At 43.5% G+C, this 11,605-nt stretch overlaps 1 protein-coding gene across 1 annotated transcript in view; it reads left to right on the forward strand.

The window, feature by feature from the left end:
- The window catches only part of SYNE3 (spectrin repeat containing nuclear envelope family member 3), a 43,226-nt gene that overhangs the window by 16,444 nt on the left and 15,177 nt on the right, over positions 1-11,605 (forward strand). Inside the window, exons 4-11 of the mRNA XM_026046689.1 lie at positions 278-587; positions 3,759-3,920; positions 4,733-5,077; positions 6,172-6,308; positions 8,234-8,381; positions 9,108-9,290; positions 9,526-9,669; positions 10,671-10,805. Coding sequence (XP_025902474.1) covers positions 278-587; positions 3,759-3,920; positions 4,733-5,077; positions 6,172-6,308; positions 8,234-8,381; positions 9,108-9,290; positions 9,526-9,669; positions 10,671-10,805 — 1,564 coding nt within the window. The remainder of the gene's footprint in view (positions 1-277; positions 588-3,758; positions 3,921-4,732; positions 5,078-6,171; positions 6,309-8,233; positions 8,382-9,107; positions 9,291-9,525; positions 9,670-10,670; positions 10,806-11,605) is intronic.

Below are 11,605 nucleotides of genomic sequence, written 5' to 3' on the forward strand. Positions count from 1 at the left end.
TGGGAAGAGACAGGCCGTGGGACCTCTGCACTTCTTCCCTTTGTAGCCAGTGCAGTTCAGGAGCTTAAGTGATGAGTTTTGCTGGGCACAGTGGTACCCACTTGTACAAGATATTTCTTCTGCGTAACAAAGAGAACCTGTTCAGCTAATCCTCAACTTCTGAAGTTGGAGAGAACAGCCTAAACAGCTACGAACACAGCCCTTTGTTTCAAAGGCATTTTGAATTTCCCTGTCTCCCCCATCCCATCATAATTTCACCTCTCTCTGTCTCCAACAGCCGTATTGAGTGGGTCTGGCTGCACTGGAGTGAGTATCTGAAAGCCCAAGATGAGTTTTATACGTGGATTCACAACATGAGGGTGACCTTGGAGCCTGACATTGAGTTGCAGCTTGGCTTGAAGGAGAAGCAGTGGCAGCTGAGCCACGCTAAGGTTCTGCTGAACGACGTCTTGAATCAGTCAGTCCTGCTGGAAAGGCTGCTAGAGGAAGCTGCTTCCTTGTTCAACAGAATAGGTGACCCCAGCGTCGATGAAGATGCTCAGAAGAAGATGAGGGTGGAATATGAAGGAGTCAAGGAAGAAGCTCAGGTACACCTATAAAGAGTGGGTTAACTTTTCACCAAGGTATAGTTCTGAACAGAATTGTGAATAGTATTTGCTACTCATGTACGTGGAGTGATAGCTGGTTTTCGGAATAAGAAGGATCCTGGGAATTCAGGGTCATGTCTCTAGATTGCCTCTTAAAATTCTCTCTCACTCCCATTTAACTAGAATTTGTCTTTGGTTTTTAAGCAGGAAACTGACATTAGATATTATAATAAAGCAGTTCTTCAAGAGAGACATTTGACTACAGGGAGCCTGAATCTGACCTCATTTTGCATAGAGTAATTTCTGTAGCTAACTTGGGCAGATGCTGGTGTAAATGGGATCAGGAAGTGGCTCATAGTACCCAATGAAAATATACCTGTATGTCTGCATGCTAGGAGGAGATGCTAGGAGGAGGTTCTTTTCTTTGGCATTGGTTACAAATGCCACTTTTCTCAGAAAGATGAAGTGAGAAAATCCAGCAAAGAAATTCCTCTTTCAGGAATTAGGGAATAAAGGCATTGGAAAACGTTAAATTTTGCAGCTGGCTTAAAGGCAGGGTTCATTGGCTAATGCCAAGGTTACCGGCACTCTGGGAATCGCTCTGGAAAACATCAGAGCAGCTGAGAGAAACCCTGGCACCTCTTGCACCAGGAGGGAGGAGGGAATGGGGGGCCCGGGAGCTGCCGGGGCCCCTGTGGCGCGGGGAGGCCGCGCTCCGTGTGTGCGAGCGGCAGGTGCCGGCGGTGCCGGATGCCGCGGGAGGGCTGTGGAGGGGCCGGGAATCACACGCGGGCCGCAGGAGCCTGCTCACATCCTGAGCAGTTGTCCAGCTCTGTCAGGAGACAAGCGCTGGGGCAGAGCTTCTCAAATGGTGGCTTTGCTCCTCTGGTATGAGCCTGTGTGAGCTTGGGGGCTGTGATCTGTTTTATATTTCCTGCCGCGATTGTATCATGTTTCCCTGTCGTTGACATGTTTTAAAATAGCATGTTATTTTAATCGCCTTGACTGGGGTGGGTTTCTAGGTGTGGCAGCCACCTCCCACATCTTCTTCCTTGCCTGATAAAATAACAATACGCAGAGGTAGAGGTGATTTTTTTTTTTTTTTTTTTTAGCATAAATAGTGAACTGAAGATGATAGGAGAAATTGTAATATACAAGTATGTTGATGTTTATTCATGTGTATTCAGATAGAAGGCACAGTGAGGCAGCTATTTCACTCCCATGTAGTCTCTGTTGACTCAATGCTGGATGTTTATAGAGCCTTCCCTCCTGTGTCCCGGAGCACCAGGAAGGGCTGCAGGGCTGAGGTGCCCTGTCCCACAGGTTAGTCGGACATTGCAGACCCTCGCCTGCGGGGAGAGCTTGGGGAAAGGATTTCCTGTGCCTCGCGCTCCCTCGGTGAGTGCCCAGGGCTGGGGCATCCTGCCCTGACACATCTCTTCCTCTGCAGCCCCTGGGGACCACTGTTCCTCTCGGCGCTCTCATTTCTTCCAGGGCCACATCCTTGCTCAGCGAGTGCCAGCTTTCCCAAGTGTGTGAGGAGGCAGGAGAGGTTCCGCGCTGCCCCATTCCCATGCCCAGCAGCAAGTGATCTTTTGCATCATTAGAAAACTCCCTGCCTAACCCCTTGGCGAGGGTTCAGCCTGCCTGGTTAGGCTTTTACTCAAGAGCTAACAAAGTCTGCTCGTATTCCAGTCAGCCCCTTGCCCTCTGTGAGCAGGTCAGCGCTAGAGCTGCCTAACTGTTGTGCACCTCCGCAGGCTTGAGAACAAGGCGTGAGGCCTGGCACACACGTGAGGGCTTCTGCATAGGACTCGATCACAGAAAATCGCTACCCTAATTCTGCCTTTCGATCTGTTGCCGGAATTTGGGGATCTGGGGAGGTTCTGTGGGACTCGGCACTGCCCCTTAGGTGCAGCTCCTCGGACCCAGAGCAGCTCAGCTGCCTTAGGGGAGTCACTCGTGGTTTGCAGGTGCCAGCAGAGCTAGGAATGGAAGCGGGAAGGCCCTGGCACAGGGAGGCACCGTGGCACCCAGACACGATGGCATTGCACCATGGGCACGTCCCCGTCAGCGCAAGGCCGGGGCTCTGCCCAGAGCTCCCGGAGATGAGGAGCTGTCCTGGGGGCTCCCCAGCCTCTGCCTGCAGTTGCAGCCGTCCTGTCCTCTCTAGGAGCAGCTGGGATCGGGCTGTGCTCGGAGGCACAGGATGTATCCCAGATTACACAAAACGAAACTCGGGCAGTTCTGCCCATTATGCCAGTGGTTTGCAAAGCCTTTGCAAGCACTCAGTGGTATTGCACAAGAGGCAAATTTCATCTTCACTTATAACCATGGTTTAATTTGATTTTTCTCCATGACAACTGGGGAAGGGCAAGATAAAAATCAGTGTGCATTGCTGGTAATAAAATTTAGGTTGGATATTATATTAATGAGACAACAGGACAGGATTCTTCATGAGTCATGTAGAATCTCCTACAGCAAAGGGCTCACCTTCAGCTGACAAACAGGGGTAGTTTGGGGAAACGTGCCCCTACCTTGTTGTTGGGGCTGTCAGACTGGATGAGCTCTGAGCAGCTCACTGTGTGCTTGCCTCTGTAAATCCAGATTTCTCCTATAGGATAAAACCAAGCCTGTTGCCCATAATCTTAAATTGACTTCCAGAAGTTGCACTACCACCGGAAGATTGTTTGTGATCTACAAATCAAAAAACTACAGAAGCTGCTGGGTTGCATAGTTTCGAGGGATACTTTGGACTATATCTCCAGTCACTTTCTTTATAGCCTGTTCAGATAGTGAATACTTTGAAATAACTTGAATGCACCTACCCCTGAGTATCTCTCTCTTATTTTGAAAAGCAGGCAAAGGAAAACTATTGTATTGCCCATCTCTCTCTCTTTCTTTTTTTTTTTTTAAGAGCAAAGGGACGTAGCTGCTTTTGTCCCCTTGAGTTTGCCTGCTCAGAGAGGGTGCAGCGTGAGCAGGACGTGGGACAAGCCTTTATGTACTTCTGTGTCCTCCCACTTGAGCCAAACCGTGAATTGCCGCGGGGCCGCGCGCTGTGAGGGCTCACTCACAGAACGGGACTCTTGTTTGCACTTTCTGGGTTACAGCACAAAGGAAGAAGAGCCAGATAAGCACTGTCCTCCCTGCTGCTGCCTCTCGTTACAGAGCAGAGTGAACCTGCTAGAGAAGATAACCAGCGAGCACGAGCGGTACAGCGCCAGCGTCGGCCGGTTCCGCGCCTGGCTCGGCGCTGCGGCGGACAGATTAAACGGCTGCCTTAGAGACGGATCCAAGGCTCCTGCAGAGGACAAGTTAAAGGCACTAAAGGTCCTTATATGATCCTGATATGATATGGTCTTCTGCCAAGGGGCCAGGACTGTGCATTCCCTATGTCTTTTTATATATCCTAAGCCATAAAAAAAAAAAGTTCTTAGAGAATCATTACAAATCTGAATTAGGATGTTAGTTGTTGTAAAGTGGGCTAGCAGGGATTATACCAGTATACTCTCTGTACAAACTCTGTATTTTTCAGTATACCGAATAGTATGTACGATTAGTACTGAATTAGTAATGCAGTAGTACATACTACTACTAAATGAATATGTACAATTCTGCCAGCTAGATCACAAGTGACAGGATTTTTTTAAAGCCTGATTTTCCACATGAGTCTTGGAAAATCGTACCTTTAAAGTTTTTTTAAATTAATTGTATTTGGTAAATGTGATCTAAATAGAACCTGCCAGCCTTCTAAAATTCAAAGTTGGCAATAAAAGACCTGTTTTGAAAACAGTTTGTAACATTTTGGTTCCATCACTTAAACTCCTTAGTTTGAAATCTCTCAAAGGTCTGATAATCAGTTTTTCTGATTGTCTACAGTTCCTTTATGTTCATCGTGGACCTTGGGTGGCAGTATTTTCAGAGAACAAACATTTTCAGTAGTTCCTTTTTGCCAGTATTGTGGCACACTGCTCAGAAGACTCTTAAATGCAAAGCAATATATCATGCATACTTTCACACAAGAAATGAAAAAATAAGTATATGCAGTTGGAAGAGATTCTTTCTTACCGTTTTTCACCTTTTTTTCCCCCAAAATTTGTCCTTCCCCGCAGCTTATTTTATTTAACCTTCTCTTTCTGCAGGAAATTGCCAAAAATATTAGGAGTGGTGGGAGGAAATGGAAACATCTCGAAAATCAGTGTGCAGATGTGATTCAGAATACCTCCCCACTGGGAGCTGAGTGGATGAAGGATGAGCTTGAAGAGCTGCGAAAAGCCTTGGAGAAGTTGAAGCTGCTGTGTAACGTGGAGGAGAACAGGCTGCTCGAGATCCTACAGTCAGAAGATGCCTATGAGTCCCAAGCCAGACAATTAGAAGCAGACGTCCAGAAATTCAGAAAAGATCTACAGAGATTAGAAAATGACTTGGACCACGGGGCAAGGGAGAAGAGTGAAGACGAGTTTGTAGCTCTGTGGAGAAAATGCAGTGTAAGTTGTTGCCCTTTGTAGGGCTAGAAGCAATAGGCATCGAGTGCGGTCCTCGTCTTTGTAGATTGAACACACCTAATCTCATCCAGCAGATGCCTATCCTATTATGGAAAGGTGATAAGGAAAGAGTAGGAGGGTGTGTGGAAGAAATCGAAGAAAAGTGTGAATAGCAACAGTGGTATTAACTAATCTTTATCTCACTCTGCATAAGGAGTGGTGTGGAGGAAGTAATGAAGTTTGTGTCTGGACTTCAAAGGCACAACATGGAACAAACAACACTACTTGTTCTATTTATAAAGAAGTAGAAAAAATAATGTCTCAATATATGTGAGTGTATATATACATACACAGCTTGGGGTATTTGATGAGACCATTTCTCTATTATATCCTTCATCTGTGCAAGGTGGGTATCAATATTCCCCTATTATGAGATACGTACTCATGTCTAAGAAGAAACTTAAATTTGTAACAATCCAATATTTAAACAAAAATAAAACTTTTGAAGAAACAGGAGTGGAAAAGTTCTCTCCACATATAAAGTAGGTAAGAATTTTTAGCAGTCATTTCCTTTAGAGATTTATTATCATTTTTCAAAATACCTTTCATTGCTATTCATATGGCTAGCACTCAGCAAGTTGAGCTGGGAAACACATGTATACACAAAGTCGTACAGTCCAACTACATTTTTACTTCCCTAAAGGACCACAGAATTAACCTGTTGTATGTGTGAGTGTTTGAGAAAGATCTGTGCATGTGAACAGAAGCAGTTAAGCCACGTCAAGCATGCAGCACACATTAGATCCAGAAAACTGAAGTGTAGCTTATTTGTGATTTACTCTATTCAAACAGTGGGGCCTATAGATCGGATGCAGAGGCTGGATAGTATGAGAAGAACAGAGAGAGGCTGCAGGAGTAAGACTGTTCCTGAGACTGTAGTCTAACAAAGTCCGTATTCCTTACAGCCATGAGAAAAAGGCAGCAGGAGGGGGACTTGTGGCTACCGATGTGCCTGCCTTGAGAGACAGTCTTATCACTGTGTTTCCCATGCAGGGCACAGCCTGAGGTGTGATTTGTGCATTATTTCTGTGTTTTAGGCAACAAGAGCGTCTCTGGCAGCAGAGGAGTGCAAGGTGGAGAGGCTGAAGGCTCAGCTCAAGGAGCTGCTGCGCTTTTCCCGGGATGTGCAGCCCCATGCGGAAAGTGTCGTCTCCGCAATCCAGGAGTATCAGAGGTACTGGGAAGTCTGATTACATAGGGACGCTGACGGGACACAAACAAGGGCCTATGAAAAACGTATGAAATGCTGCCTGACAGGGTGACATGGTTAGAAAAGAAGGGTGTTTACCAGATAAATTGCAATTTTAGCTACTTTTTGGGGACTACAGGCCATTTTCAAGTAGTGCTCTTACATCATTAATATTGCATATGGTCTGGAGAAAATGACTTTGGAAACTAATTTAGTCCTCTTAGCATTGTGTATTCATTTATATATTTTGCTTGCTTTTCATGATAGCAACTAGAAAGTTAGGATAGGAGCTGCAGTGGTGAATGGTTCCGAAGAATTATGCCCTTCCTTTCTGAGTTTGTTGTGATGACTCATCTGCCTTAGCAATTATTTGGCAGAGTTCATTCCCCCTTCTCCTGACGGCGTATGTGCCTGACTCCTGTTTTCAACTTGCCTTGGGCTGGAAACGCTGAAAGTTTAGCCTCTCCCCAGACCTCAGTGCTTCCGTTTCCAGGCTGCCAGGAATCAGGAAGTAAAGGAGCTGCAGCAAAATTTGCAAACTAGAAGAAAGGATCTTTTTTTTTTGAGGAAAAAGAAAGGTCAGTTGTTCGATTGTTTGTTTGTTTTTACTGCTTTCAGACTTGTTTTCCTCTCTGCAGTGCATATTGTGCTGCCAATCCGAGGGGTTGTAGGTCGTTAGAGAAAAATATTTCTCTTTAAAAACTAACATGCATGCGATGTTGAAAGAGAAGCAGAGAAGGCACAAGAACTTGCCTCTCAATAGAAAATGGCAGCTGCTCCTTTGCCAGATTCTCTCCGATGCTTCTTTGTAAAGTGTGGCGGCTTCGTGCTGAGCCTGGCAGAAGCAGCAGAGCAAATGGCAAAAGGATCTTTAACAGCAAAGCTTTTCATTTGCAGAGCATTTGGCCTTCACAAACTTGTCTTTGGTTAGCTCAGTAGTATCCTAATGACACAGGTAAGATTATTACTTCTGCTTTTATATAAAGGCAAAGGTAATTGCCTTGGAAACCTGTGGCATCGCTCTTGTCTGCCCATTCAGTGGATCTGCAGGATACCATTCCCAAATGAGTGTACAATTTGGGCTGAGTGCTGCCCTTTTGAATAGGATTCAGCAGACTGGGAGGTCAGGAAAGCCCAGAAAAACAGGAGGCAGCAGCGTGGGGTGCATCACAACCAAAACCCTCTTGCTCAGCTGGGTTTTGGTTAAACCTGTGTAAGAAGAAAAAGGAATATTGAGCAAATGTGAGCTCTTTTTTTTCTTTTAGCCTCTGATGTTTATAGGTTTATATATGTTTGTGTGTGTATGCAAAGAAATTTGTATAGGGAAATAAGTATATATGTGACTCTGCATATATTATATATACATATATTCTGCATATATACATATATATTTAAAAATCAGATCAGAAGACAAAAATGGTTGTGTATTTTACCCCCTCTTTGTAGATAACTCTAATTTATTTTTAATTTAATTTTTACAAGGCTAATGCTCTGTGATATGTAAAATGACTCAGACAACTGCAGCTAAATTCTGTGTGCTTTTGGCTCATTTATCCCAATGGTCAGTGAGACTGCTCCCATAATATTATTACTGGTAAATCATGTCGGTGCTAGCAGTGCTCGTGTACAAGGCAAGACAGCTGAGTGCTAGGGTGCAGAGTAACCCCTGATAGGTGATTGCACAGGAACTATGTGTCTCTCAGCATCTAAACTAAGGTTTTATGTGACATCTCTGCCTGGCGGAGCAGCTGTCACTAGGGAACACCAGGCTCGGAGAGGAAAAAGACTGAGGCCTTTTGTGTAGGATATGGTTTACACACGAGGATTGTGTTAATTCATGCCTTGGTGGAGGATGTTCGGACTCAGATTTCTTTGTATTTCCTCTCTCTATTGTCACTTTATCCTGGCAGTGTTAGAGGGAAGACATCCAAAATGAGTGCTGATACGGAAAGCCAACTGAGGAGGCTTTTTCAAAATCCTCTACAAGATTTTGAGCAGTGGAAACCATCAGTCAAGATGCTCCTGGATACTCCAGAGCCAGCACTGGCTCAGATTGAGGTAGCAAATCTGTGATTAGGTTAAGATGCTGGTATTTGGTTTCTGTTTGCCAAAGGCTTGCCAACAACTGCTACACACAGCTGTCAGACAGTAACAGCTGGAAGGGCATTTGCAGTGTAAGAGGAAACCCTGCAGAAGAGAGGTCAGTCCTTTCCTCTAGCTGTAATAAACATCTTGTTTTCTCCCCTCCATTTGGTGAGCTAGAGTTGTCAATTTAAATGGAGTTAAAATACCAGATGTCATTAGCAATGACTATAATATTGTTTAGGTATTAACCCCAAATCTCCCTGGGTGGGAACCCTGCTAATAAGCATGTGGTAATACTTAAAACGTATGGTTTCTGCATGTGCCCTGGAGGATGTTTGTTACTTCATCATCTTTCTGATCTTTAAAATAAACATGCCCATGAACAGGGACAGTTGTCCTTGGCATGAGCATTCCAGCTGTTCTTTCTTCCAAGCTGTCATTCTGCTGTCTTTCCTCCCAGATTCTCACACTGACAGAAATTTCTCTCTGTAGCAGTTTTCTATTTGCAAAATAGATACAAGCCTTGTGTTTCTAACATTACTAGGAAGACTTGCCCTTTGACTGACACCATGTAGGTACCTCCTGTTACCATTGGTGGCCCAGCAGGATGTTTTTACCTGGCTTTGTCATGAGAATAACATGATTATGTGATTAATTTATTTTAGTTATGATTTCACTAGAAGGATTTTCCTCCTTCAGGCTGCTCTATCTGAAAGCTCCCAGTTCAAAGAGAAGTTGATGACGTTACAGCTGAAGAAAGATTTGCTGAACAATATCCTTGGTGAGGAAGAAGCAAAGTCTTTCCTCGTGGAAGTAGCTGAAGCGTCAAAGGAGAGGGAAATTCTTCATAAAGGTCTGCTGCAAAGCAGGCACAAACTGCAGGTGAGCTGTAGTCCAGCTACAGTTTTGTTTGTGACAAAGACAGCGATTAATCTTTCATTAAGCCAGTTTTGCAGCAACAAATATAGTACTAACCAGCTGTGCCCAATGTCTTTTCTTTTTTAATTAGTCAAATATTTATAGTGTGGCTTAGTTTTATATGAGATGAACACTGACCAGAAAAAAAAAAAGTGCGAAGGGCGTGATGTTCAATATGGATATTTTTCCTCTTTTCCAGAATTTGTTATTGCAACATAAGGACTTTGATGCTGGTTTTGCACCTTTGCAGAAGAAATTATCTGCAATCAAGGCCAAAGTAGATCTAGAGAATGAACCACAGCCTGACCTGTTAGGTAAAAAGACACAGCTGCAGAGACTCCAGGTACATTTAGGAAATGTCTCTCCACACTATCGGAAGTTTACTGTGCTCACGTTTATACACATGGTTGAGATAATTTCATTTGAGGCAGTATTTGTATTTTATTTGCATTAGAAATTCAGAAAGAAACCTTATCCCCTCAGTAGTTTGCGTGTCAGGTAATCTCATTTGATCCAGTTTATAACATGGACTAGAAGAAATGGAAGGAATGCAGCTGGAGGACTGGCAAACTGGTAAACCAGCTTGAAGCTATTGGTGCCACAATATCTTGAGCTGCTTTTATTGGCAAAGAAAACATGTTCTCATGAAACTGCACAAGATAAACTGAACCTAAACTAATCAGAAAGTGCAATTCCTCCAAAATAGAAATTCCTAGTCTTCCACTTCTTTCACATTCCTTGCTCCTGCAGTCTACCTTGTTTAAGACTTGATATTCACCGGAGTTTTACTCCAAGAGCTAATTCAGCTGTCCAAAATAGGAAAAAATAATCAATAGAAAAGGTGATAGTTTTCTACCTAGGTAATGTTTTGAATTAGCATGCTATGGAGCTGCTTAAAGCGTGTACTGGGGCTGGCTATTGGGAGAGGGGAGAGAAGAGCAGGAGAGGAAGGGAAGGTGAATGTGGTTCTTGCTGTTGACCATGATGTATCAAGGAGATTCAGCTTGTATAACCACACTGTGGTGACCACAGGATACTGTCAGCATGGCTTTTTGCAGTGCTTTGATGTAGTGCCACCTCTCCTCTGGCAGCTTTAGTGTCTTGTCTATTTGTCATCAACTAGTAACATGTAAGAATGACTAACCATTTATTTTGGAAATATTCATTTAGGCGTTAAAACAATTAATTTGCTTAATGATTGTTGGGTTTTTTGTTTGCTTGTCGTTAACCTTCACACTATCAGATACAGCTGACTTTATTTAAAGCTTGCAGTTGTGTATTGATCTGAAGGGTCATGTTACTTATAGCATATCAACCATGTACAATCTGTCTTTTCCTCTGCAGATGCTCCAAGACGATTTGGCAGAGCTTGCAGTTCAAATGGAAGAGGTAGAGAAGCTTGTTCAGTCCAATACCACACATAGGCATGAAATGAACCAGCTTTCATCTGACTCTCAGGCCCTGAAGAGATCACTGGAGGTAACATAAGGAAGAGATTTTAGTTGCCTGTGAAGTTAGCAGCTGCCCCTGTTTAAAAATAAATATTTTATAGTATGAAAATGTGCTTTGAACAGTTGATGTTTTCATTTCAGTTGAAGATGACATTCTCCCTAACTGAAGAGTCCTGGAAGAGTTATTTGTAACGTGATTCCCCACTAGTAATGTGTAATTTAGGATGTGATTTCGCACTAATGCAATGTCACACAAATTCTGCATCTGTATAAATTATTTTTGGAGAGGGCCTGAGATCTTTGATCGGAAGAGCTTAGGGCTGTATTAACATATGGAGGTCCTTGGACTTGTTCATGGATTCCTGGATAGCACTATAGCATTGAACAAATGTKKGGGGGGGGGGGRGGGGGGTGTCTATGCATATATATATATGTAAAGTTCTATCAACTTGTTTAGCTTATGTGACCTAAAAGTTAATGAGGAAAAAACAAGTGTTGCTATTGCATAAGTAGTCATTTTGACCCAAGGCTTTGTGTAGTTTGTAAACATAACTATAAAACTTCCTTTCACAACCATTTTAGAAGAGCCTCTCAAATGACCTCTAGCTATGTAGGTCAGGATAAAATTACCTATAATAAAGTGTTAGCCTAATACGTGTTGCGGATTTCCAGTTTCAGCTTCAGTAATTCCATTTATTGCTGACCTGGACTTCTGCTAAAAAGAAAAAAGTGTAGAAGAAAGCTGCTTCTTTATACGCTTATCTTGGTTGAAAGAGTGTAAAATGTAGCTGACACTGGTTGAGGTACTAAAAGAATCTGTTCCCGCCC

The sequence above is a fragment of the Nothoprocta perdicaria genome, unplaced genomic scaffold (assembly GCF_003342845.1).
Source record: "Nothoprocta perdicaria isolate Ctin4 unplaced genomic scaffold, notPer1 scaffold_108, whole genome shotgun sequence".
In the NCBI taxonomy this organism is placed as follows: Eukaryota; Metazoa; Chordata; class Aves; order Tinamiformes; family Tinamidae; genus Nothoprocta; species Nothoprocta perdicaria.